The following is a 27,419-nucleotide window of genomic DNA, read 5'->3' as shown; positions in this document are numbered from 1 at the left end:
GGCTATATAACCCGCAGAGACGTCGTGGGTTATCTCCGAAGCTACAATCCTCGTGGGAAGGGCCATACGAAGTCATGGATAGAATTAATGACGTCGTATACCGTATCAGAAAATTGCCAAAAGGAAAACCGAGGGTAGTCCATTTCAACCGTTTGAGCCCCTACCAAGGCGAAATAGAAGATCGTGCTGGGACCGTGAGAACCTGCAGCTTTGATCCCCCTGATTCGGAGATGTCCTTTGACGATTTCATGGCCCGATACAACAGCAGTGAGAAGGCTCGCTATGGTGTAACCAAAGAAGATCAACGAGACCTCTTTTCCGTGCCTCCTGATTATTCGCTCGCTCATTGTGTGGCTCGAGATTTGCGGATGTCCAGAGGAATCGCTGCGACGTTCAATGAGAAGTTTGGGCGTGTCGGAGAACTACGCCGACAGGATCCAGAGGTTGGAAGCGTCTTGAGGCTAACCGACAATGCACATGGTCAAGCAAGGCACATCTTCTACCTGGTCACCAAGGAATGGTCCCCGAGTAAGCCGACTTATCTCAATCTATGGAAGACCCTGATTGAACTGAGAGAAGCCCTGCTAAACAACAACATTGCACGATTAGCCATTCCGAAGCTGGCGTGTGGACTCGATGGTTTGAGTTGGCGTACAATCCGGAACATGATTGAAGTCTTGTTCAGATTTACGGGAATCGAGATCCTCGTTTGCTGCTACAACCCAAAGCTGAGATCGGGAGAGAAAACTGTAGACTGCTATTTCTACCAGACTTCGCAATGTACCAGGGGCCAGCTTTGCAAATACCTTCATTCACCGTATACATCTCTCGGGACGAGCATGTACCTAAAAGGGGCAGTGTTGCGGGCCGGTGTGGACTCGACCTAACCTCACAATATGGCCCGCCCTCGGATGACCTTAACATCGCATAGACACCGCAATGATTCATTCGTTCGAGAAGAATCGAGACCCACTAGAATGGACTAGTACATACGAGAACATTCGAAAACCTTCTCTATGCGCCTAACGATCTTTGGACTATTCTAGATTTCTTTTACCTGTCGGTATAAAAGCCGGCGGCAGTGGCCTAGAGAGGGCAGTTATAAATATACCAGTGCAGTTGACGCGCCAAAATTCAAAAATAAATTCTTAGTTATAAATCGTTTGTAAATAGTTCTATAAGTCTTTTATCGTTATTGTTATTGTTAATTAGTGTTAAATAAATAGTGTTTAAATAAATTGTGACTTTCTATCCACACGGAACCGACGAAAAACGTAACAGTATATATCGATTGTTTGCGATATTCTCCGAGGGTGGCAGCACCGGCGGAGAATGCACTGTGCCTATAGTCTATCCAACCATCCAACCAGAAGATCCATGATAGTGATCGTGAGTAGGGTTCAGAACCGGGAAATACCCGGTTCTTTTGAGACGTCAAAGAACCGGGACTCGAAATAAAAGTTCCCGGTACTTTCGGTACCGAAACTTTTTTTTACTCGTTAATAAAATGATTAAAATTTAAATTAAAAAATTTATTTTTTGTTGCATGCGAAAGTTCATTGATACTTTCTAGTGGTCGAAATCAAAATCTTTTAAATAAATAGTGATGTTATCAGGGGCGGATACAGAAATTTATTTTAGAGGGGGCCCAAAATAAAAAGCAATGTAGAATATGCTTTTTAGGGTACCATTTTTACCCAAAAACCTAATATTTTACACAATTTCCAGATTTTAGGGGGGGCCCGGGCCCCACGGGCCCCCCCTCTGTATCCGCCACTGGATGTTATCTCTTATTGTTCTTATTTCTGAAGTTCTTTTCAAGTTCCTATAATGTTTATTAACAATTATTGAAATTTAGATATGTTATTTTATTATTAAGTATAATGTTGCTCATTGCTCAATATATTAGTTATATACTTTATGTTTTTATAGGCATTTGCATTTTTAATTGAAAATTTAGTATAAGTTGGTTTATGTTGTTTGGTGCAGTGGCGGCTCGTCAGGTGCAATAAGTGAAGGGGCACTTCACTGAAAAAAATACTCAAATTAAAGAAAAAACTTTACTGCTTAATATATTTACATGTATCTAAATAATAAAATGGTCATTTTTTATAATTATTTTTTTCGGGCAGACCTCTGCATAATATAGGTCCACTGCATCGTTAATTCCGGTCGAAAAAGTAGCATTATTGGTCCGCACGCGCCTATGTTTCGACGAAGCCACAAGTGAAGTGAAAATATTTGTGAGCCAAGCGGCTGCACGGTTTCCATGGTAACGTGACGTTCCGATAATCCCCGCCCCGAAATTTTTTATCGGCGACCGATGTGAATGAGTTTTTGGGCAGTTCGCTTCGTCTTCCTTTATGCTAATATCCGGCTACTTCGGCGAGTAATTAACCGTGTAAAGACTGTAAAGTTGTTGTTAATTGTTTTTGTTGATTTAACTTGTCAATTTTCCTCACAAAGAACTTTTAAATGAACTTATGAGTGAAAATCCGTTTTATGACGATATTACTCATAAGTTTGCATCAATAAAGAACAGAAGAATTGAGCTGTAATATTTTACTGCTTTAATATAATAAGTAATGCTTTAAATATTTCGTATTTTTTTACAGCTCCCAGATGTTAGCTGTCAATTTTGACGTGCATTTTAAGTTGTTTTCAAAGCAGAAGTGATAGCCACAAAAAGATTTTTTAAAACTCTAATATAAAAAAATGTCTATATTGATCCAACTTTATGGTGGACACTGTATATAATGTTTATTATATTTAATTTAAATTAATTATATTTTCACTGGAATGCAAAATAATGTGTTTATCGAAAACTGGTTGTATCTCTTTTTACTTAATGCGTTTTAGACCAAACTAAAAGGAAAATATTATAGGTATTAGTGTATAATAACAAAAAAAAAATGTTGACAAAACGGTGAATACACCCAAAATTTTTAAAATAATAATTTAAAAAATGTTGACAAAATGGTGAATGCGCCAAAAAAAATTTCGCAATTAATTTTTATTAGCCTCTTCACCTATTTTTATACCCACGAGCCTCCACTGGTTTGGTGTAAATTTTAAGTTTTTTACAATTTTTAAGTTAAGTAATTTTTTTTCGTTTTTCCTTCACTTGTGTTCATTTGTGTTGATTAGGCTTTAGAACCGCGAAATCCCGGTCTCGAAAGTATCATTAACTTCCAGTTCTTTTGAACCATCAAAGAACCGGGACTAGAAATAAAAATTCCCAGTTCTTTCGGTAGTTTCGGTACCGAATTTTTTTTTACTGATTATTTTTTTAGGTACATGCAAAAGTTCATTGATACTTTCTAGCGGTCGAAATCAAACTCTTCTAAATAAATAGTGTTGCTCAATATATTAGCACAAATTAGGTATACTATATGTATACAGATAAAAATCTTATCCCTAATTCGTGGTACGAAAATTGTTTTTTATGACAATGTGCAAACGAGTAAAATTTCCTGTGCGCAAAAATAACACAACCAAACCAAACCGCGCAATAGAGAGATATCGCTAAACCGAATCTCTGACCGAATAGCGTGCATGGACGTTAATAAGGCCAGGTGTTATTTCCTTTACGTGAGGTGGTATTAATTCTCTTCATTTATAGTTATCGGATCGGAAAGAATTCTGTTCGCGTCGCGTCCGCTATTTAAACTTAACCTAACTTTGAATTTAAAACTTTGAAATTGTTTTGTTTACTAGATATTTTAAAACTAAAGGGCTAAAGTGCTTATTTCCAGTGCTTTATTGTTCAATGTCTGCCAGTGGGTTTAGGGCAACAAGCAACAAATTCTCTTAGAAGGGCTAAGTCGTCATCTGCTGTAAAGCTACGCCTCTTTATAGGTTCTTTAATATTGGAAGAGGTGGAATCCATATTTTGGGCCATATTTATTTAATTAAAACTAATCCCAGCTACTTATATATCAAATTGCCTAATAAAACTAAAGTAATAATTCAATACAATTCAAACATAACCTAAAATAAAAGATCTCGCCGGGCGGCCCCGGTTGTCAAATACCCGCACATGCCCATTTAAGCAATTTTTAAACGTTATTTAGAAATAGCGCTTAGTGTAATTGATCCGCAAATTACAAATTACGTCAGGCGGTAACGTTATTAGCGGGTGTTGCGTTAAAAATTGACTCGCGCATATCGTAACCATGATAAGGTACGGTAAATACTGCATGACGCTATTCGGTTTTCCGATATCTCTCTAATAACTGTGCCGGTCAGGCGCTGTACACAATTTTAGAGGCCATAAGTGGTCGTGCTATATGCGCAAACTAGTAACCTAACTAGTGCCCGATTCCGAAAATTGGAACCACGAAAAACAATAAAGAAAAAACAAAGTTTATAATCTGTATAATCTGTGATATTAGTTATATTTTATTTTGTTTTTATAGGAATTTGCATTTTTTTGACTGATTATTTAATAATTATTTTCATTAAAAAACACATTATTCTATCGATTTTATTTTTGAAAACCATCCCTTGCTTGCTGATTGACAAAATGCGCCATCATTGAACAAAAAATTAGCCAGTACTGAAAAAACTGGAACCCGGTTCCTTAAAGGCGTGGTTCCGGCAAACGGCTCTGGTTCCGGAAACCCTAATCGTTATTATTAGCGATGGGAACTATCGAATGAATTAGACTATCGAATGGTTATTGAATGAATGATTTCAACTATCGAATGGTTTTATTCGAATAAAATCAATCATTTGTATACTAAAGCATATGTGACAACCTCGCGGTGCGACTAAATGGTTATCGTTGAGCCACGACATATGCTTTTGATAAATGAAATTTAGTATTCGTTTGATTTTTGTGTGCGTCAGTGCATTATTAGTTCTTCCAAATTTTTATAACTTCGCCTTATAAATGCTGTGCTATTTTTGCGTTTATTAAAATATTTAAAATACTAAAATAGTAGTTTTGTTTAATTGACGATTGTGTGCGTGTGCAGGTGTCAAAATTTTTCCGAAAATGTGTGTGATTTTCCGTAGCCCGATCTTTCAATTATTTTATTTTATATGGTATATGGTCTATTTTTTAATGGGAAATTTTTAAAAGTAGCAATTTTTAAGAGAGATGAGATGAACTTAGAATTAATTTTAAAAATACATATTTGTATTTTAGATGTTTTAATAATATGAATTAGTTGAACTTAATAATCATATTTAAGTAATGTGGTTAAGTAAATGTGGTTATCGAACTCAAACTATGAGGTGAGAAAATTAAATTGAAAGTTTTACACGTGCCAATTAAAAAAAAGTTAACGATGTTTGTATTTTGTTTATGCTAATTCTCTTACATGTATTTTCTTGCAAAGAAATATTTCATTTATTTTTAAAGTAAATGCCAGTAAAAGTAAATAGTATCGTTAAAAGTAATATAAAGTACCTAATATAAATAATTTTGATTTCTAATTTTTATTTATATTTTCCTTCCATTACACTGCATGCTTAGAAAATTAATAAATATTTATATTTCACGATTTTAAAGTTTGTTGTTAATATAACAAATTAGTTCTGTAATTATTCTTATTTAATAAACCAACGTTGCCAAAAAAATTAATGACTATATTATTTTTAAATAGGATCTAATATAAATAATTTTGACATCTAATTTGTTGTTTATATTTTGCTACTACGTAAAAAAATGTTTATATTAAATTATTTTAATTTTTGTTGTTAATAGGTATAACAAATTATTGAGTAAATTATTACTGTTATTATTATTTTTATTAAACCAGTCTTTGCTTAAAAACATTAAAAATCATTTTCCTACATCCAAAATAACAAGTATTATTGCAGTGTAACAACAGAATATTAATAAAAAAAATGTATAGACATACTATCCCTAACTAACTAAAGCCAAACAATAATATTCTTTGCTAATATCAACTAATACCAATATATGGCAACAGCGCCCTTCATAATGTATTTTCTGTGTAAATACTAGCACCTCAATAAAAAAAATAATGTGTCCTTATCTTTACATGACTCCGCAAAAAATCAAAGATGCCGGCTTCTTTCATAGCATTGCCACCGACCGCTGTCGGGTTTCTCGGAAAGAAACCTACGTCGCCGGGCGACAACTAAAATCCAGTTAATATTTTATTATAATCGATCCTGACGAATAAATGAATTTCATAAATGAATGAATTTTATAAATGAATGGTTTTTGCTGCCGCATTACTAGAATACAATATTTCAAGGCAGATGACGCATCTATTCGATAATTTTTATTCGAATAGTTTTCAACTAATGTTTTCTTACCAGCTATCGAATTATTCGAATGAATTGCAACTATCGAATGTTTCGATAGTATTCATTCGATAGTTCCCACTACTAGTTATTATAGTTCAGAGATCCTATCCTATCATTATAGAGATTGCATTTTCTGTAATTTTTTGGATGTCGTCTGTCATAATCTTTCCTGATTCGTTGGACAGAATGATCGAAAAAAAACCGGCGTCAGCGATGGCTATGAAATGAAGGCCGCAATCATTTTGTAGGTAAATTTATATGGGAAATGTCATCGATCGTCATTTCCCAGCCAACTGGACGCCGTTTTATGTGCCTTAGACTGGTATGTATCATCTATCGTCATCTATGTATTAAATCTTTATATATTTTTTTTTATAAATAAAAAATTACAAGTACTTAACGGTAAAATCTGATTTTATTTTCCTATTTAAGTCGATATTCGAATTTTATTGAACGGTGAACTGCTATGTATTTGGTGGATTATTTTTTTTTGTTGAAAGAGAGCCAACTGCTGACTCTTCTTGTCTTCAAATAGATTGCCTTCAAATAGATGGCTGTTTCTTAAAACCGCCGTCAAGGTAGCATCGATATCTTTTGCGCCAAGCCAAGCTAGTCGCGTCTGGCCGTGCCAAGACTGCTAAGCACAAAACACATATACAGAACAGACTGCCAAGCCCAATTGAACGTTTAGTTCCTGCAACATGTATTTTAAACGTTTGGACCATAAGGTGTCGATATTTTCTTCTGTAGTATGGACTTTAGTTTAGACCCTTTGGACATGGTTTGGACGTATGTGCGGCGTTCTTGCGCATTCATGAGCGTACGCGATTCTTTTCCATTGTTACTATAATACCGTATGATCGAAAAAAAACGGCGTCCAGTTGGCTTGGAAATCAACCGATCAAAGACATTTCCGATATAAATTTACATATAAAATAACAGCGATCTTCATTTCATAGCCATCGATGACGCCATTTTTATTCGATCATACGTTACATCAAAGGCAATTCGTATGCTCGGTATGCACGCCGCGCATACGATTGAATGGATTTTCATTATTTTTTTACTCTTGACGCGCGCACCAGCGAATTTTATTTTTTACATTTTAGTAATGGGAGACACAGTGCCTAATATATGAGACTCTCAAAATAAAATTTATCAATTAAGAAATAGGAAGTTTATTGACGCATGGAATGAAATTGCACAAAAAATAAACGTCGAGTCACCATCGGTTAATAACGTAAGCCATTTTTTTTAACTGGTATTGATTCTCCAAAACTCGTTTCATGATTTTTAATTTTTGGACCGATTAGATTCAAAAGATATTCGAAATCTTATGATGATATTCGACAAAAGTTTTTAAGCTGTTTGTCATTTAAGATACTTAATAAAATACTGGCATTGTATTTTTTTTGGCTTTGCATCAATTAATTATTGCGTTATGTCACACGTCTTTTTTTCTTTTTGTTGCAAGCATCAATCAACAATGAAAGCTGCTACCACAATTTTTTCGTTATCATGCACGTTTTCAAAACACCTAAATTAACCGACCCACCCGAATAACAGCGAACATTAAAACGCACTTTGCTTCACCCTTAGTTTGGACATAATGTAAGTGCGCGTGAACGTTCGCCAGTGTTCTGCACGGCTTGGCGAGGCTAGTTTGGACGCGGCTTTTGTTTACTTTTTTTACTTAGTCTAAAGGGCTATGCTAAGTTCAGTTATTGAATAAACAAAATTTAATGTCAAAGACATTAAATGTTCTACTTATAGTATAATAAGATTTGTCAACTAAAATTTATTTGACAAATAAAATAAATATTTAATATTCAACTATAGTTCTGTAGGTATTTCACATTTTTTTAGTATATAAAAAATCTTTGAATAAAAAGGTTATTTAAAGTAAAAAAAGTACTGTACCACAGCCAATTTATTAGACAGCCAGTCAACTTAGATAATTTACATACTGCGTATTGCAGTGCGTATTATATGAAGTATAATATGAAGCTTATACAGGGGGAGTCTTAAATAAGTGCAAATATTTTCAGGGCTCTTAGATCTTGATAAAAGACCTCTTTCCCGTTTTTCAGATAACTCCAAAATAATCGAGATATTTTACTTTGAAAATAAAAAAAAAATGATTTTTCGCTTACATTTTGAGAACCTCAAGAACTAAACTCAGAAACCCAGAAAAGAAGATCTTTTCTGGGTTTTCTTTCTTGTCAATTTAGTCTGCTACCTGTGTTGCCATATTATGAAGTTATTATGTTTTTTCACTAGATATTAAAAAAAATCCAAATTTTTTTAACTCATAGACGTGTTTCTGGGGTCGAATGTACCACCCCTAAAAATACTTGCACTTATTTAAGTCTCACCCTGTATAAAAACTGTCATGATTGGTGCCAGAGAAGAACAACCGTAGGTATGGTTGATATTTTCTGTTGGTGTTCTTGACTTGACTGCCTTCATCTGTACAAGAATAAGCGCGGCAGGTAAGGCGCCGGTATTCAAAAATTAGCTAATAAGACAAGCAGCAGTGGGATTCTATAGGCTTGGTGCATTCTCCGCCGCACAGTGGAACGAGCTTATGGGAGCGGTTGGACATGAAGTTTTCTTCTCAACACTTTTAATCCAAAAGACGAAAAAATGATTTTTATATACCGTAATAATGTATAAACAGAACAATTTTAAATTTTAATAAAAGAAAGTGGTTGACTCATTACAAACCATCTACAGGGTGACCTAAAAATATAGTATGTTTTGGAAAAATCTTAGAATTTTTAAATGCTTATAAACTTTGCCAAACTGTCGTGGAATGTTTCAGTTTTGATCCTTTTAAAAAGAAATAGCTTTAGATTTTATCACTGAAATCCAGTAATTTTATAAATCCAAGATACCCCTAAATTTTCTAAACTATATTTGCAGTCATGCCATGAGCAAAGTAAAACTACACTACTAGCTTCAAAGAAAATATTATTAATGGTGTTTATTAAAAAACGTGCAAACGGTACTTTTCACCCATTACATGTTAATATGTATACAAGAAAGATTATTTATTTATTTTTTTATTTATTTTCCATATATTTGTAGCACCCTGTATCTGTTTTTGATTTAAGCGTCATTTTGTATTTATCCAATTAATAATTAAATATTAATAAATTTATAAAAAAATAAACATAATTTGACTCGAAAAATTTTAAATTAATTTATTGGAATTGAAAAGGTTTTTGATTTTAGTATAGAATGTATTAGTAATATATTAAATGGAAATTTTTAGAGGGGGGCAAGCGGGGGCAAGATGTTAAATTAGTTTCGTTATTAAGGCTTAATCTACCTTGTGACATATATAAAGTCTTGGCCATTTTTGGTCATTTTTTTATTTTTCTACATACACATTTTTTTGCTACTAAATATAGTATTTAGTAGCAAAAAAATGTTTGTGCCTCTTATATACAGATTGTTCTCCCAAACTTTTGTGACTATATATATCTTTTATTTTAAAGTGAAAACAATCGTTTACACTAATATGTATGGCAAAATAAAAACACTAAATCACCACAATACACCAAAACACTTTTACTTTTACACTGGACGCGCGTTTCGCTAACCATGTTAGCATCATCAGCAGATGATTATAAACTGAACAGTGTGATTTAGTGTTTTTATTTTGCTGTGTAACACCATAGGTTCCAACCCTCAACTGTAATCTAATATGTATGGTTAAAAAAAATGTTTAATGTCTTTGCCACTTTTTATAAAACTAGGTTGTTTCACAAGAAATTAATACCATAATTAAGTCAGTGTAATAATATCTTCATTTGAAACTTTTCAAACAGACATATAATTAAAATATTTTTTTGAGTTGGATAAAATATAACTGTCTGGACTTAGTAATTAAAATCTTCTACCAAAATTATTTAATTTAAAATTTTATTTTTAAGTCAATGTCCAACATTATATATTGGGTATTTCTACCGTGCGCCGGTGCTGCCATCGCCCGAGAATATCGTAAATAACGAACACATACAAATACACGGGTTTAAATGGCAAGGAAACGAAAAAATGAGTATATAATTATTCTAATAAAGTGTTAGAAAGTATAATTTGTGGAAATTCTAAATAAAAAAATAAAAAGGTAAATACCTATTTTGATATCTTCAGAATGTCTAACTTGCATTATAATTTATTATTCCAGTTAAAAAAAATAGATGAGTTCAACTACGGTAGCGAGCATAGTTTTATCACCGGTTTTGCTAGTGGGGCATAATTGGAGCTATTTCGGCAATAACGACATTTTTTAAAGGTACATAATTATAATTTTAGAAGGTCTTCATAAAACATTTAATCACTATTTGATTAAAAAAGTATACCATTAATATTGCAAATTATATATCATCCTCTCATAGTATGTCTATTATTTAATTTTTTGATTATGTAACGAGCACTTTTTTTACTCACTTGTTTCGTTGAACTGCTTGAATCCGTTTGTGCTTTTAATCAAATCGGTATGAGAAACTATGAAGCTATAAAATGTTGTTTCGGGAGAGTTGAATATCCGGGAAAGTTGAGTTATATGAATGTTATTGCACCCAACAACGCCCTAATTACGCTCTCCTGTACGCGATAACATTTTTTTGGGCAATTTTATTAACGTTTGAAATTGTCCCAACACAACAAGACGCCTAGTTCGAATTCTTTTTCACTTATTTTTTACTACCCGAAACAGCGTTCATCACACAAACCTCGTACCTGAGTGTTTTATAGTCTCAATAACTGCACTAGCTACAAAGTAAAATACTTAAATATTACGACAAAACCCCGATTTCAATATTATTTTAATGCGATCGACATGACCACGCACAATGGTTTGGTTTATTTTTAAGATTTACGGGGACATCTGGCCATACAGTGCCAGTGGTGTTTTGAAAACTTCAAAATACCCTATATATATATATATATATATATATATATATATATATATATATATATATATATATATATATATATATATATATATATATATATATATATATATATATATATATATATATATATATATATATATATATAAACTACACTAGTTGCTCACCTTAAAAACAAACAAAAAATGTTTGTTGGACAAAACATTTCTGATAAAATAATTGGCGAAATTCGCAATTGAAAAGGTAAGCATTTAATAGAGATTCTTTAGATTTGTTCCAACCAGCATCAGCATTTCGTGATCGTTTCGAAATCCTACTCGAATCGGTTTTCTTGCACTTTGTTAGCATGCGCGGACTTCGAATAGTTTCGTGACGGTGCAAAAACTATCAACGTTGGAACCAATGACTAAAGAATATAAGGACATGTAACGCCCCTATACGGGCTGCAGGAGAATTTGTGACCTTTTTTTTGTTTTGGTGGCAAACAATGAGTCATCATTTGGTCACCAGCGACAATTTTAGCGATTTTTAATAGTTTGTGTGTAGTAAACTTTGTATAAACTTTATTACAATGGGTGATTAGTTGTTCAGCTTTCAAGTGTCAAAGCAGCAGCGATAAGAAAGAGCCAGGAGTTACGTTTCATAGGTAAATAAACAGTCCACACCAACTTTTTAGCGTTTTCTTATTGAATTCGATAATTGTTCTTCAATTTCAATTAACATCTCTATGTACTTGATATGTGCTATACGTCGATACTAGTTTTGTACCTTTTGTTAACATTTTAATACGTTTTTTTTGTAATTAATTAGGATGATACACCATAGGCGTAGTCAAAACGATTATCAAAAAATATAAATATTGCTGCAAACAGCTAGGTTAAGAAAAATATGTGCCACGGCACTGTTTGGTGACATCGTCACAATTTGCTCTCGGGTGTTATTTGCCCTTGGATTCTTTAGTCATTGGTTGGAACGCTTTGTGGATTGTTTTCGGGATTGTCAAAAGTGTCAAGCGTGCGTGTATCGATCGGTTTTTTGTGTTTGTTTAGAATTTTATAACATAACCCTATTATTTTTGTTTATAATTTGCAATAATAATTATTATTCAACTGTATACTCACTAACTCACTTACCTATCCTCTCTTTTATGATCCTGTTATGCGTAGTTTCCTGTTATTTCATTGCAGTGGTCGAATCTTTGGACATTATTTTATAAATAAAAAATTAATTAAAATTTCCGAACGATTTACTCCACACAAACTCACAATTGTTTGGAATTTCTTGAAATCAACTGAAATGCACCAGGCCTATAAGATCCGTAGCAAGAAATTTCCTGTCTAGCCTATGCTCTTTGTATACGATTGATAAGTCACTAGACAGGAAATATGTATGTTTACAGAATCGGGCCTCTGGCTAGCGATTCTGTAAACATATTTCCTGTCTAGTGACTCATCAATCGTATACAAATAACATAGGCTAGACAGGAAATTTCTTGCTACGGAGTTTACAGAATCCCACTGCTGGTTATTAATAAGCTGTGACATGAGCTGTGACTGTACTTTTGACAATAAAAAATACTATTGTATGTTTGGTTGCATATAATATGATTTTATACACTGAAAAAGGAAAATATATTCTTTTTTTGGCGATTTATTTAAAATTATATTTAATTGATTATTTATTTCTATTATCTCTCGTTCCAAGTTTTGAAATATATCAAAATTTTCACACCATGTATATTAAGTTTGATTTTTTAACTTTCTCTTTTCGGATATTTTCTTACAATTTAAATAAATACATTTAAACAAATGTTTGATGATTAAACAATACTTACCTTAAACTTGGAATTGATGAATATATTTCTTATTATTCCGAAGGTTTTTTTAATAATAAAATTATACAAGAAATAATTCGGTCTTTTTATTTGATTTTTTTCGTTGGGAGGTCACACAGCATACACATTTTTTCTTAATGATTTTATATATTAAGTTATTTTTACGCGTCTCCTATGCGCGTTAGACTTGATGGCCATTTAATGGTCCAACATTATGATTATTTGTTTTTTCCTCTACTCTCTGTATAATGACCGAATTTTACGATATATTCCCTCTTATTAAATAGCACATTAAAAGATAAGACCTTTGAGTGCGTGCTGTGCTGTTATCACCAAGTTTAGTAGTAGTTTTGTCTCTTGATTGATGTACCACACGACGCTTGTGTAATTTTTATATTATGACTACACTTCTAGAAATCGTAAGCAACAAAACATTATATTATTATATTTTATATATTAATATAGTAGACGCATTATTTTTTTTAATTATTTTTTTTGTAAACTCTATCAAACCAATTTATCTGATTTTATCGAATCTATATCATATATAGATAAAATTATCTCGTATAATATGTTTTTGCTTTAATTCGCACCTTATTTTATATTATTGTAATCTTTTTGCAAACAATTAATGTTTATGGGTGATGGTTATAATGTTATTTTAATCTAAAATATTTAATTAACATTAATATTTTTAAATTTTAATTCACTTATGGCTTTGAATTATATAATTTTACTCTGTTACTTTTCTGAATTAAAAATCTTATCCTTATTGTTCGCAAATTTGTTATATTATCTTTTATGTAAATAATAGACCTTATTTTTTGTATATAGATAGATTTAATTTATAAAATTAATTTAAAATTCTAGCATTGATTATGTTCTTATTATATATTTTTACTTAACGTTTTAGTGACGTCATTTACTATACCCCCTATACTAAGGTTATCATAAATAGCCACAGCAGCATGAGCCAAAATACAATATTTATTTTGTAAGGTATATTACAAAGTGATTGGATCGCAGTACATTGCTCTACTAACTAATTTAAAATAAAAAACAATAAAATTATTTTTGTGTATCACTGGATATTATAGTTGTTTATCATTTGCCTAAATAGTATTATAAAGTGGAAGAGGTCATTGGATCATTTTTTTTAATGAGTTGATGTCTTTGTCGTTGGCTTTGTACGTACAACAGTAAATTAGTTTTAATTTGATTACTATTTATATTTTTTAATTCATTTTTAGGTTTAGTTTTATTTTTATTTTTATACTTTCGTTTTTATCTTAGATCCTAAATACATATTATTAAACGGTTTGTTGAACATACAGGGTGTCCCAATACTCCGTAGACAGAGAACCACTACGTATTTTTGGAATCAAAATAAGTTCATTGGACATACCTCTATACAAAAGTGCTTTGTTTGTCCGCCAGACGGCAACCAAACTTTAAAAAAAAATTAACACATTTTATCAGATATTTTAAGAACCGTTATTCCGATTTGAATGAGATTATGGGTGTCTATGTTTTGCTAAGTGATCTAACATTTGACTTTCACAAAATTCAACCGCCAACTCCACCAACAACGGCCGGTTTTCTTTCCCTAAAAGGGCCCCTCTACCCTCTAGTATTCGTCACCGTGCATACATTTTGAGGAAAAAAAAATATTTTCCAAAGACGACTTCCAAAAAATGTTTTTTGTCACATTAAGTTATGGAGGCGCAGAAAATCTTTTATGTTTTAATAATCTGGTTGGCGAAAATATGGAATTTTAAAAAAAGGCGGGTAAAAGGACAAATAACTCACAATCTTTAAGTTGTTTAATTTAAATTTTAATGCTTCAAAAAGCAAGGGGGGCGACATGCTTCGGGAATTTAAACTATTCCCATCATCAGGCCCAAAATCTAAAACAATTACAGAGGTCAAATTTATAAAATACAATCACAAGTTAAAAAGTCAAATTTTTTTTATACAAAGTCAAAAAGTTATATCTATCACAAAAATTGTTCAATCACAGATAACAATATGGTATGCTAAATTTGAAAAATTAAAAACAACTAGACCAGAATCATAAGGTGAGGGGAGCCGTATAATCAGCTATAATTAGATAAATTGAAAGAAAAAACGGACCAGGCAATAATCAAATCATACCTCAATGCACAATTCAAAGAAATTTACTTAAGCATTAGTTAAATGTATTTTGAGTGATATATTTTTTATTTATTTTTTGTATTAGTAATGTAAGTTGAGAATTAATTATTTCAATCTGTATATGCTGATATTCAATTTTGTAGGATATTTTTTTTTTAGTTGTGTTAGTTAGGAACAAGTTAAGAATTATGTTTATTTTTTTTATTTTTTAATTAGTATATGTTGAATTTTAATTTATATTTCAAATTTATATATTGTAGAAAATTAATATTTATTTTAATTTATATATGTAGAAGAATTATTTTTTATTTTAATTCAATTAAACTTGTGTTCTTTAAAATAAAAGCATACTCACACAAAAGTCAACATAGGAAGTATAAATACAACCACTCGGAAGAAATAAAATTAGTTAGAGCTGTTAACATTTACACAACTCGTTCATTGTAATTATAAATTGTATAACTCTTCAAGAAGATTGTGAGTTATTTGTCCTTTTACCCGCCTTCAAAGATTTTGCTTTGATAATAATTTTTAAGTTAATTAATGATTGATTTATTTTTGATTGATGCCCTCTAACCTTTGAGGAAATACTGGGATACCCTGTATTTTATGAGTGTCTGGAAGAGAATTTGATATTGAGATATCTAAAAACTGATAAATAACTGAAATGTTGTTGTAACTGTTAGATTTAATTTTTTTTTTAATATATTTTATATCAGCAATAATCCGGTATCAATTTGTAAATGGAATTTATTTTCCTTTATCTATGGTAAATGGTCTGTTATATAAAATCATTTTTTGACAATTTTATTGTCAATTTTTATTTATCGAAAAATGTAAAATTTTGCCGTAAATTATTCGTTTTTTGTATGGAAAGGAAATGTTTAGATTGTAAAAATGTCACAAAAACCACTCAGAATGTGACTAATACAGATAACAAGAGCACTAATGTCGATTTAAAACAATTCACTAAAAATGTTCCATTTCTTTTGGATAGCTTAGTGCGTAAAGTTTCTTTTATTAAAAAAATCATAATTATTGATTTATTTTAACTCTAGGTTAAAGGCCACAATAGGACAGGTAGCGACTCCAAACAGTTTTTGGCAGCTACCAAAAGAGATGCCCTGTTGCTACTACAAAAAGAGTTGGATAATTTGGCAAATACAATCCAAGGCGTTAAGAAAGAGCATGTCAAAAAAGAATTCGAGGGATTCTCGGAGCTTTTTAGAAGGTATAGGCACGCATGGCGTTGAAAACAAAACTTCCAGTTTTATATTCGAATTTATTATTACAAATACTTGTCATCTACCTTAGATTTTTGGATGAATCTGGACCATCTTTGGACTGGAACAAAATTGAAAAACTGCCACCTGATGCTGTCATAGATTACACGACTCTACAAATTCCTACAGCCGACATCTTGCACGAGATGCTTAACAAATTGGTCGTGGTCAAACTGAATGGTGGCCTAGGTACTTCTATGGGTTGTTACGGCCCTAAATCTGTGATAACTGTTCGGAACGATCTCACATTTCTTGATCTAACAGTACAACAAATAGAGGTAGATTTGTTTTTACTTAAATATGCACTTGAATCTTATTTTTCTTTACCATTTAAGCATCTCAACAAAACATACAAAGTCAACGTGCCATTAGTTTTAATGAATTCTTTCAACACAGATGAAGATACAGAAAAAGTGATTAGGAAATACAAAAACTTAAATATAGAAATTCATACTTTTAACCAATCTTGTTATCCGAGAATAAATAGGGATTCTCTGATGCCCATTGCAAAATCAGCACAAATAGATGATAACTTGGAAGCATGGTATCCACCTGGACACGGAGATTTTTACTTGTAAGTATTGATAAAAAAAGTTTTTTTTTCAATTAATTGACTAACACCAATATAGCCAGAGAAGTAAGTAAATTAGGAGTGATTTTTTTTTACAATTATAATAAGTATAGCAGAAATTACTAGGACATTACATGTAGTATTTTTTTATTATAGGAGTTTTCAAAATTCGGGTTTATTAGATAAATTCGTTGCCGAAGGTAGAGATTACTGTTTTATATCGAACATAGACAATTTAGGAGCTACAGTAGATTTAAGAATATTAAATGTATTGCTAAACAGCAACGACAAAAATCCCGAATTTGTCATGGAAGTTACTGACAAAACGAAAGCAGATGTTAAGGTAAAATATTATAAAATTATTTAAATATTCTATATATTAACACCCTCTATATTAATAACTTTAAGATTGCAAATCTAAAAAAGTAAATCATTAAAATACAACACATTAAAAAAAGCATTAAAATTACAGGGTGGTACGTTAATACATTACGAAAATAGACTGAGACTGCTTGAGATTGCGCAAGTGCCAAAGGAACACGTAGAAGATTTCAAATCTGTCAAAACATTTAAGTTCTTCAACACCAATAATTTATGGATAAAATTATCAGGTACAATTTTTTTTCGATGTGTTTAAGGTATATTTTTAATATAATTTGATTGATCACAACCCTGAACGTTTGAATTTACTTTGGAAACATCCTGTGTATATTATAGGCTTGGTGCATTTCAGTTGATTTTAAGATTTCCGGCAGCGCTTGATACGGTAGAAATCAGAAGTATTTGATCTGCACTTTCGATGTTGATCGCATTGAAATAATATTAAAATCGTGGCTTTGTCATAATATTTAAGTATTTTAGTTTTTAATAGTGCAGTTGTTGAAACTATGAACCACTCAGGTAGGAGGTTTGTGTGATGTAACGCTGTTTTAGGTAGTAAAAATTAAATGAAAAGGAATCCCCACTAGGCGTTCTGTTGTGTTGTGACAAACAATTTCAAATGTTAATAATAATATATTGTCAAAAAAAATGTTAAAGTAACGGTTAAAGTAACGTTCAGTAAACGTAAAAGAGAACATATAACGCCCATATACGGGCTGCAACAGAATTTGTGACATTAGACGCCATTTTTTGGCAACTAATGAGTGATCAGCTGGTCATCAGTGACAATTTTAGCGATTTTTAGTAGTTTGTTAGTTTGTGTGTAGTGAACTTTGCATAACAGCGCTTTTAGACGGAGCGGAGCGTCCGCGACTTCGAGCAAGTACCATGAGAATTATATGAACAATTTTGAACAGTTTGGTGACATGGTAACAATTTACTCTCGGGTGTTATTTGTCCTTGGATTCTTTAGTCATTGAAACACAGAGCCGGAAAATTCTGATTTTTGCCGCACCAAGCGCTTCTGTCGAAATTTTGAAAATCGTCCAAAATGGGCTTATATGAACAATTTCACATGGATCGCGTATGCTCCGTCCGGATGAGCTATATTGAAAAAACACCCGCGCGGACGCTCCGTGCGTACGGTCCGCTCCATCTGAAAGCGCTGTAAACTTTATTACAATGGTGATTAGTTGTTCAGCTTTCAAGTGTAAAAGTCGCAGCGAAAAGAAAGAGCCAGGAGTTACGTTTCATAGGTAAATAAACAGTCCATTCCACCTTTTTATCGTTTTCTTAGTTTTCTTATTGAATCCGATAATTATTTTTCTGATATTAAATGTACTTGATGTGTGCTATACGTCGATACTAGTTTTGTATATTTTGTTAACATTTTAATACTTTATTTCGTAATTAATTAGTATGATACCACCGTATACATAGGACGGAGACGTTCCATACTGGATGAGCTTCAACAAGTAGGGTCAACATGGAAGGAAGCAAAAACAACTGCCAAAAATAGAACCCGATGGAGAGCTTTCACTGAAGCCCTTTGCTCCGCGTAGGAGATATAAGATCCTACTATATATATATATATATATATATATATATATATATATATATATATATATATATATATATATATATATATATATATATATATATATATATATATATATATATATATATATATATATATATATATATATATATATATATATATATATATATATATATATATATACCACCGTATACACCATAGGTGTAGTCAAAACATTTATCAAAAAATATAAATATCTCTTCAAACAGCTAAGTTAAGAAAAATATGTGCCACGGCACTGTTTGGTGACATGGTAACAATTTACTCTTGGGTGTTATTTGTCCTTGGATTGTTTAGTCATTAAAATACAGAGCCGGAAAATTCTTATTTTGCCGCACCGAGCGCTGCTGTCGAAATTTTGAAAATCAACTGAAATCCACCAAGCTTATAGACAAGTTTTCGTCCAAAATTTCGTGGTTTCGATATTAACATGTAAGATAACGATGGAGATATGATAATGGGTAAAGCAAAAACACGTTATAGACATTGATACATTAAATTTCTTCTTTGCAGTATATTTTGCAACAATAATTGAAAACCGCCAAGGTTGGTATTTTCAATAGTATTGCAACCGGGATTAGGCCTTTAATATATTAGTAATTAAATAGGCATTCTTCCAGTGAAAGTTTCAACGTTATTTTTATTTCAACGAAACGTTTTTTTTTATTTACTTCCTTTTTATGGTGTTATCTTTTTTCTAGCCATTCAAAGGGTGGTACGCGAAGACAGCCTCAACCTAGAGATCATAGTCAACAACAAAATCCTTGAAAAAGGCCTCAACATCATCCAACTAGAAACAGCCGTAGGTGCAGCTATGAAATCCTTCAGAAACGGAATCGGTATCAACGTTCCCAGATCCAGGTTCTTGCCAGTGAAAAAAACTTCCGATCTTCTGTTGGTTATGAGCAACCTGTATAACCTCAAACACGGCTCTCTTCTGATGTCGCCTCAGAGAATGTTCCCCACTACGCCATTGGTCAAGCTAGGTGACAACCATTTCTCCAAAGTACAGGAGTTTTTAAACAGGTTCGCCAATATACCTGATTTGTTGGAGTTGGATCACTTGACTGTATCAGGAGATGTCACTTTCGGTAGAGGAGTGTCCTTTAAAGTAAGTAGGATAAAACCAAACTAAACCAAACCAAAAATACGACAATCGGTACGTGGCGTATTACGTCATCTGGGAATCATTACTGCATGCATTTACACAGAGTTACCTAATCATATAGAAGGGAACCAGGCGATTTTTTCGTTGACTAATTTTTAAATGAGTTTATTTATCATATATAGCCTAGTCAAAGTAAACGAATCGGAGCAAAAAAAATCCTAGAGTTTTGTAAATAGTTTTAAACGGTTCCTCTTGGACTGATATGTGGCAGAGGGAAGGGTGAAATGTCAATATTCTTACTTCTAACCCGCCGCGGCACGCCGCTTATAGAAGAGCTAGCAATGTTTTCCAAAAAGTATTTTAAGAAAGCTGGCTCTTGCTGCCGATACCCGTTGCGTTCACTACTGCGCATCGGAATCCTATTTTTTTATTTAGTCCGTTAAATTCTAGTATTGACTATAAATCGAACAAATCTCCATAGCGCAGCGCGTAGAGTTTCCGACTATGAACCGAGGATTCAGTGTTTGAGACCATTTTTTATTTTATTTTCGTTTATATTCTGATAATAAAGTATTCAATAAAATTCTAGTGATTCAAAAAAAAACAAATATTAAGACTCCTCGCTTGATAGGCGGAACCTCTACGCGCTGCATTATGGATACTCGCTCGGTTTATATTCAATACTAGAATTTAAAGGACTAATAAAAATATAGATCTTCTTTCAATGCACAGTAGGAAACACAACGTTGATGGGCCGCATGCTGTTCCAGAGAGCATAGTAAATGATCTATTAACGAGCCAGCTTTCTTAAAATATTTATTTTCACGACATTGCTCGTACTATTAATTTAAACGGTGCGATAGATGAGAATACAGTTTCGGGCCCATTATTGTGTATATTAGATAAATGTATATACAGGGTCGCTGATATGTATAAGACCGGTGGATTATTAGGTAAAATATACGAAGTACCGCAAAAAGTCATATACAAAGTTACAGGGTTTTTAAATGTTTAATATCTAGTATTAGTAACTTTAAGTATACAGGGTCGGTCATAAAGTGACACAATTTTTTTTAAATGCAACCCCCTGTATATTATTGCATATTTCTATTCTTCCTTCAGTTTTAAAGAATAATCGTAATACACAAATACACATCGTGACCAGTGATTCAACCATTTCCGACTTTATTATGAAGTTTTGATTTTGAAATGTTAAACGAAAATTTTGTAATTTCCAGACTTGATTTAATCTCACTATAATAATGGAAAATAAATTTCTTACAGTTTTTAGGCATATAATAAAATTATATAAGAGTTTCTTGCCTTGAACTGCTAATATAGAAATTAATTCCACGCTGTGTTCGACATAATGTGGATCAACCTGCTCTCACTACCGGTTTCAGGGCCCTACCCCATCATCAGGTGAGCCTGGGTCGTTTCCACAAAATGTCGAGCACAGCGCAGAGTATATAAATACGACTTGTCGTAAAGTAGCGGTAAGATATTAAGTCCCGCATCGCAAGATAGCGGCCTGCGTGCAATGGTAGTGTTTTCGTATCACCATGTCGAACACAGCGTGGAATTAATTTCTATATCAGCAGTTCAAGGCAAGAAACTCTTATATAATTTTGTTATAGATTATTAGGTATCACAGTTTCTGCAGAATGGCATTGTTAAATGAAACTAAGCGCATCAAAATTTTAATGTTGATACATTATAAGTGATATTTTCAAAAGTCAATAACTTGGAAACGGTTGGTATGAGGTACGTTGTTTGTCTCGATTTTTGTTCAGAATTGAAATATAAATAATATACAGGGGATTCCCTTTAAAAAAAATTAAACTTTGATGTGCCACGACTTTATGGCCAACCCTGTATACTTAAATTTATTACTCACCAATAGACATTTAAAAACCTCTATTTAACTTTTTGCAGTACCTTGTATATTTTCCCCCAAAAAATCCTTTATGGGTATTTCGCCATTAGGAAAAATATGGTTTATAAATCATATTATGCTAAGAAAATCACATAAATTAGGTGTAAGAGTAAAGAAATCTTAAGGTAGCAGAAAAATTAATGCAATATATGTATAAGCAGAATTAAACAAGGTAACTGTAAATGTTGCTGAAGCTGATTCTACAATTTTAATTACGGAGGCTAAAAGGCCTTTTAAGGCCTCCATAGTTTTGATGGAATGTTAAAAAAAACCTATTAGGAACATGACATGGAGCTACAGCATTTAAAAATTAAAAAAAAGAAAAAACTTGGACACATCCCTTTTAATTCCCCGAATTTTTAATAAAGCACTTTTTAAACATATCATTATAATCTAGAGCAAGTGATATTTTCAAAAGTCAATAACTTGGAAACGGTTGGTATGAGGTACGTTGTTTGTCTCGATTTTTGTTCAGAATTGAAATATAAATAATATACAGGGGATTCCCTTTAAAAAAAATTAAACTTTGATGTGCCACGACTTTATGGCCGACCCTATATACTTAAATTTATTACTCACCAATAGACATTTAAAAACCTCTATTTAACTTTTTGCAGTACCTTGTATATTTTCCCCCAAAAAATCCTTTATGGGTATTTCGCCACTGCACTGCAAGAAAATCTACAAAATAAAATAGTTAATTTTTGTAAACACTTCTGCGTTAAACCTAAACGGACACTGCTTGTCAGAAGTTATGTTTACAGTTATTATTAGGTATATTTTACCCAATAATCGTTCCCATACATATCAGCGACCCTGAATTTATATTGTAACAATACGGAAGTTCAGTTCCAGTCTTGATGCAGGTTAATAAATACAATTAATTTTAGGGAACTGTTATTATTATTGCCAACCATGGAGACAGGATCGATATACCTTCTGGGGCCATCTTGGAAAACAAAATAGTATCTGGCAATATGCGTATTTTGGATCATTAAATATATTCTAGTCAAATATTATATTTTTATCTACCTACTTATCATGGAAGAGATATGTACATATTTTTTTTCACATTATATAATTTTTTTAAATTCTACTGTTATTTTTTGTAAATTTTTGTTCATTGTGATTTTGCTATTTATTGAAAAAAAAAATTTAGCATGGTATTGCCAAAAAGTTTATACACTATTATATTTATTCTTTTATTAAATTTAGACTTTTTCTGTTAAATGCATGTTTTTTATGCATTTTTCCTATCTGGTAATTATATTATATTATTGTTAAATAGTTATAAATAAAAAAGTTGATCTACAGATTATTTTTGATTCAATTCCCTCAAAAACCAATTCACATGTCATATGTATAGGACTTTATTAGAAAAAATAGTAAACCTTCAAATAAAATAATATAATTGGATTATTGATTATTCAATATAACTGACACAAGAGTATTAAAATTTATAAATATTATTTTTCAAATAATAATCACTAATAATTGGTTATCTGTAGCTTTAGTTCCTTTATTACAAAATCTTTTAATAACGTTATCACAGCTGTGTTGACATCTGCCGAGGTCAATGCAATGGTTAAAAGTTTAAGAACATCTTCATAGTTAAAACTCTTTGACAGATCTGTTAAAGAATTTATTAATCTATCTTTCTTGTCTTCTGGCATTTCACTGATGATTTCTGCAACAGATCGGAATTTTCCTTTAGAGCTGACAGCAACTCCGACTGATGAAACTATTCCACCTAATAATAATCAACATTAATAGTGTTATAGTGTTAACACTGAAATATTTACTATTTAGACCAGAATTTAGATCATATAATTATTAAGTAGTTCATATTTCTAAGATCTATACCTACCAAAAGCCATTCCTAAAGGTCCTAAAAGAATACCACCAACAAATACTCCTATGCCAGTTATTAATGCTCCTTTAGCAGATTCTGTTACTGTTACTGTTAGTTCTTGCTGTTCGGCTAATGTCTGGCAAATTTCTATAATCTTTTTCCTAGTCTCATCATTTCTTGTATTCAACATTTTCAAATTTTATGCTTTGTAAGCAGTCGAAGAATCTAAAATTTTGTTAATAAAAAAAGCATCCAAAAATAACTTTACTCTACCTTTGATATATCTGGCATTAACGATTATAATCACAAATTATAATAAAATTATTTGAAGAAAATCCTGCTTCTTGAGATTTAACTTTGTAGTCAATTTGTGGTTTTAGACCGAGACCATGGGTTAATCCGTATCATGGGTTAATCCTATGGGTAAACGTAGGGTAAACGGGTAAACAAGGGGTAAACGGTAAATCACCAAATACGTTTTAATTAAAAATTATTATTTTATTAAAACGTATTTGTAAATCACAAACGACAAAATTCACAGACAGTGTTGCCGCACCCTACTTTTATCGCGTACCACATTCTAAACTAAAAAGGTACCACTTTGGTACAATTTTTGGTAAAGGTGTGGATCCGGTGGCTGACCTTGAAGCCAATATTTGCTGCATTTGATCATCGATACTACGCAAGCGCACATCGTCGATGTTGCCAAATTGCAGTTTATTTTGGAATTATTTGCAGTTGAAAATTTTTTTTGACTGTTAATTGCTGTTAATCGATAATAATACAAATTCTATAATTAATTTTATCATTTCAGATTTATCTTGATATTCAAAATTAAGGTAAGAAGGATAATGAAGATTGTGAAATGAAAATATTATGAATATATAAAATTCTAATAATAATAACATTTATTTATATATTTACATTAGAATTAAAAATTATCATGTACGGATTTTTTCTTAATGGTTTTAAACTTATTAGAATTATTTTATTTCTTTCAAGTTATCTAATTTCTAGTTATTTACAGGCAACAATAGTTTTGATTATATGTATTGATGTTTTGAAATACTACCATGACGAGTCTTATAGAACAATACACGTCAATGGGAGATAGAGGTAACATCTTACCTATAATGTTACTAATATAATATACTTTGATTATAATGTTTGTATCATAATTTCTTAAAAATATCAAGTTAGTGGATTAATAGTAATTTTAGACATATATTTTATCGAAGAGTGTGTTGATAAGACTAAAATAAGCTGAATAAGCTTTATGTTTTATCTTTTTCTCTTTAGAAGGGAGATGGTTTGTGTCGTAGAATACATTACAGCATTTAATATCGTGTACTTTGATATTCTTTTCTTAATTAACTGTAATTTCTTGTTACCTATAATGCCAAATCTTGACAATATGGTGAAGGTAGAGTTTTGATCTTATTAGTTTTATAGCTGTGTTTATACAAGACCAAATTAAGATTAGTTGGTAATTAGTTTGTGATTTAAATTAAGATATTTCTTATAATATTTTTTATGTCTTAATCTTAATACTATATTATTCTTTGTCTGGAAAATAAATGTTAAAATATCTTAATTTTACATATCCTATTCCATCCTTCCACTAGGAAAAATATGGTTTATAAATCATATTATGCTAAGAAAATCACATAAATTAGGTGTAAGAGTAAAGAAATCTTAAGGTAGCAGAAAAATTAATGCAATATATGTATAAGCAGAATTAAACAAGGTAACTGTAAATGTTGCTGAAGCTGATTCTACAATTTTAATTACGGAGGCTAAAAGGCCTTTTAAGGCCTCCATAGTTTTGATGGAATGTTAAAAAAAAACCTATTAGGAACATGACATGGAGCTACAGCATTTAAAAATTAAAAAAAAGAAAAAACTTGGACACATCCCTTTTAATTCCCCGAATTTTTAATAAAGCACTTTTTAAACATATCATTATAATCTAGAGCAATTAGATTAATTATAGGAATCTAGAATTTTATTTCTATTTAATTTTATTGACTATGAAAATACATAATAAGCGTTCACGTTTCACGTGTTGTGCGAAATATTAAAATAATAATATAAATAATATACCGGCGTACTATGATTGAAAAAAACAGCGTCAGCGATGACTATGAAATGAAGATCGTTGTCATTTTACATGGGAAATGTCCTCAATCGTCATTTCCCAGCCAACTGGACGCCGTTTTTTCGATCATACAGTATATATTGACAAAAAACACTGAAAAGCACATATTTGTTTTCTACTGAAAATAATTCCAAAATAACTTGCAATCTGGCAACATCGAAGATGTGCGCATGCGTACTGTCTGTGACTATATGCAGCAAAAACTCGTTTCAAGGTCAGCCACCGGATCCACACCATTACCCAATTTTTTAAAGCACAACAAAATTTATCTGCAAATGACTTTAAGCGGTTTGGCCGTTATGAATTTCTTCATAAATTTCTACATAAAAAAACTTAATGGAGAAAGACAAATCGAGACGAAAAACATGAAATAGAAATTCAGAAAACCCAATTTTAAGTATAGGTTCATAGGTTGAAGAAATCTAGTAATTCTAACACTACACACGATACTTCGAAAACTTAAATTTTATTTAAAAAAACGCAAATATAGAAGCATGATAGAAACAGCAAATTTCCAAGTTTTTTAGGCTTATTTAATATAGGCACAGAATATCTAGCTACGCAACAGAAGCCTCGTTACATGTATAAAATTGTAGGTAGCAAAAGGAGACAGGCTTTTAAAGCCTGTCTCCAAATCAGATATTTTGATGCGGTAGTTTCGCTACTACATAATAGAGGGCAATAAATTTAAAAGAAAACAGTTTTCTACAAACAAAATTTAAAAGAATTTTGTGCAGTATTGCCATTGTGTAATTCATATCGTAATACTTCCTGATAAAGCCTACCTTCAAATTTGCTACATCATTTAAACATATTAAAATAGATCAGAGCTGTTTTTTTCAATTTGCCATGTTAGTTGGAATTAAATCTCATGAGCTAAATTACAATCACTTCCTGACGTTTGATTGTATAATTGAATCCTGAATTTTCATTGTAATTCGGCGACAATATAATAAGTATTGTTCTACTATTATGATACCACTTCCTGACGTTCGATTGTGTTCATACCAAGTTCATATCGTATAATCAGGAAAAAACGGCGTTAGCGATGGCTTGGAAATGAATATCGCTGTCATTTTATATATAAATTTATATGGGAAATGTCATCGATAGTCCTTTTCCAGCCAACTAGACGCCGATTTTTTCGGTATCATACGGTATTTGATATATACTATTTTTCATGACATTACAATCACAGAATCGTAGCTAGATATTCTGTGATTACAATATTATGGTACCATGAAGCATATCAAGTGATACTATAATATAGTACCATATTACGATACATGGCGTTCGATTGGGTTCGATTCTTAAACTTGATATACTATATCTTCAGTG

At 31.6% G+C, this 27,419-nt stretch overlaps 2 protein-coding genes across 4 annotated transcripts in view; one reads left to right on the top strand and one right to left on the bottom strand.

Moving 5' to 3' along the window:
* Positions 1-23,384, top strand: part of LOC115889286 (UTP--glucose-1-phosphate uridylyltransferase) — a 30,444-nt gene extending 7,060 nt beyond the window's left edge. The window contains exons 1-8 of one of the 3 annotated variants that reach the window (XM_030909234.1): positions 13,317-13,460; positions 16,254-16,426; positions 16,510-16,756; positions 16,814-17,052; positions 17,206-17,392; positions 17,522-17,660; positions 19,729-20,138; positions 22,962-23,384. In XM_030909234.1, coding sequence (XP_030765094.1) covers positions 13,440-13,460; positions 16,254-16,426; positions 16,510-16,756; positions 16,814-17,052; positions 17,206-17,392; positions 17,522-17,660; positions 19,729-20,138; positions 22,962-23,069 — 1,524 coding nt within the window. In that variant the 5' untranslated portion in view covers positions 13,317-13,439 and the 3' untranslated portion in view covers positions 23,070-23,384. Of the gene's footprint in view, positions 1-13,316; positions 13,461-15,987; positions 16,197-16,253; positions 16,427-16,509; positions 16,757-16,813; positions 17,053-17,205; positions 17,393-17,521; positions 17,661-19,728; positions 20,139-22,961 lie in introns of those variants that run through there. The other 2 variants (XM_030909232.1, XM_030909233.1) reach the window with 2 other exon arrangements.
* Positions 23,385-23,420: 36 nt separating this feature from the next.
* Positions 23,421-24,586, bottom strand: LOC115889290 (protein C19orf12 homolog). The gene is made up of 3 exons (XM_030909238.1): positions 24,197-24,586; positions 23,939-24,148; positions 23,421-23,821 (listed from the first exon to the last, which is right to left on the bottom strand). Exons 2-3 carry the CDS (start codon positions 24,111-24,113, stop codon positions 23,559-23,561), a joined length of 438 nt encoding a protein of 145 aa, XP_030765098.1. The 5' UTR covers positions 24,114-24,148; positions 24,197-24,586; the 3' UTR covers positions 23,421-23,558.
* Between the last annotated feature and the right edge of the window lie 2,833 nt (positions 24,587-27,419).

Source organism: Sitophilus oryzae, unplaced genomic scaffold, assembly GCF_002938485.1.
Source record: "Sitophilus oryzae breed Bouriz unplaced genomic scaffold, Soryzae_2.0 scaffold_813_pilon_pilon, whole genome shotgun sequence".
Taxonomy (NCBI): Eukaryota; Metazoa; Arthropoda; class Insecta; order Coleoptera; family Curculionidae; genus Sitophilus; species Sitophilus oryzae.
Note: the sequence above shows the minus strand (reverse complement) of the source record. Positions and strands in the feature narration are given on the sequence as shown.

Excerpts from the sequence above, each read along its gene's own strand:
- LOC115889290 (XM_030909238.1), bottom strand. The coding sequence starts at position 24,113 with ATGTTGAATACAAGAAATGATGAGACTAGGAAAAAGATTATAGAAATT. Across the intron at positions 23,822-23,938 it reads ACCTTTAGGAATGGCTTTTG|GTGGAATAGTTTCATCAGTC; the intron begins GTAGGTATAGAT and ends GATTATTATTAG.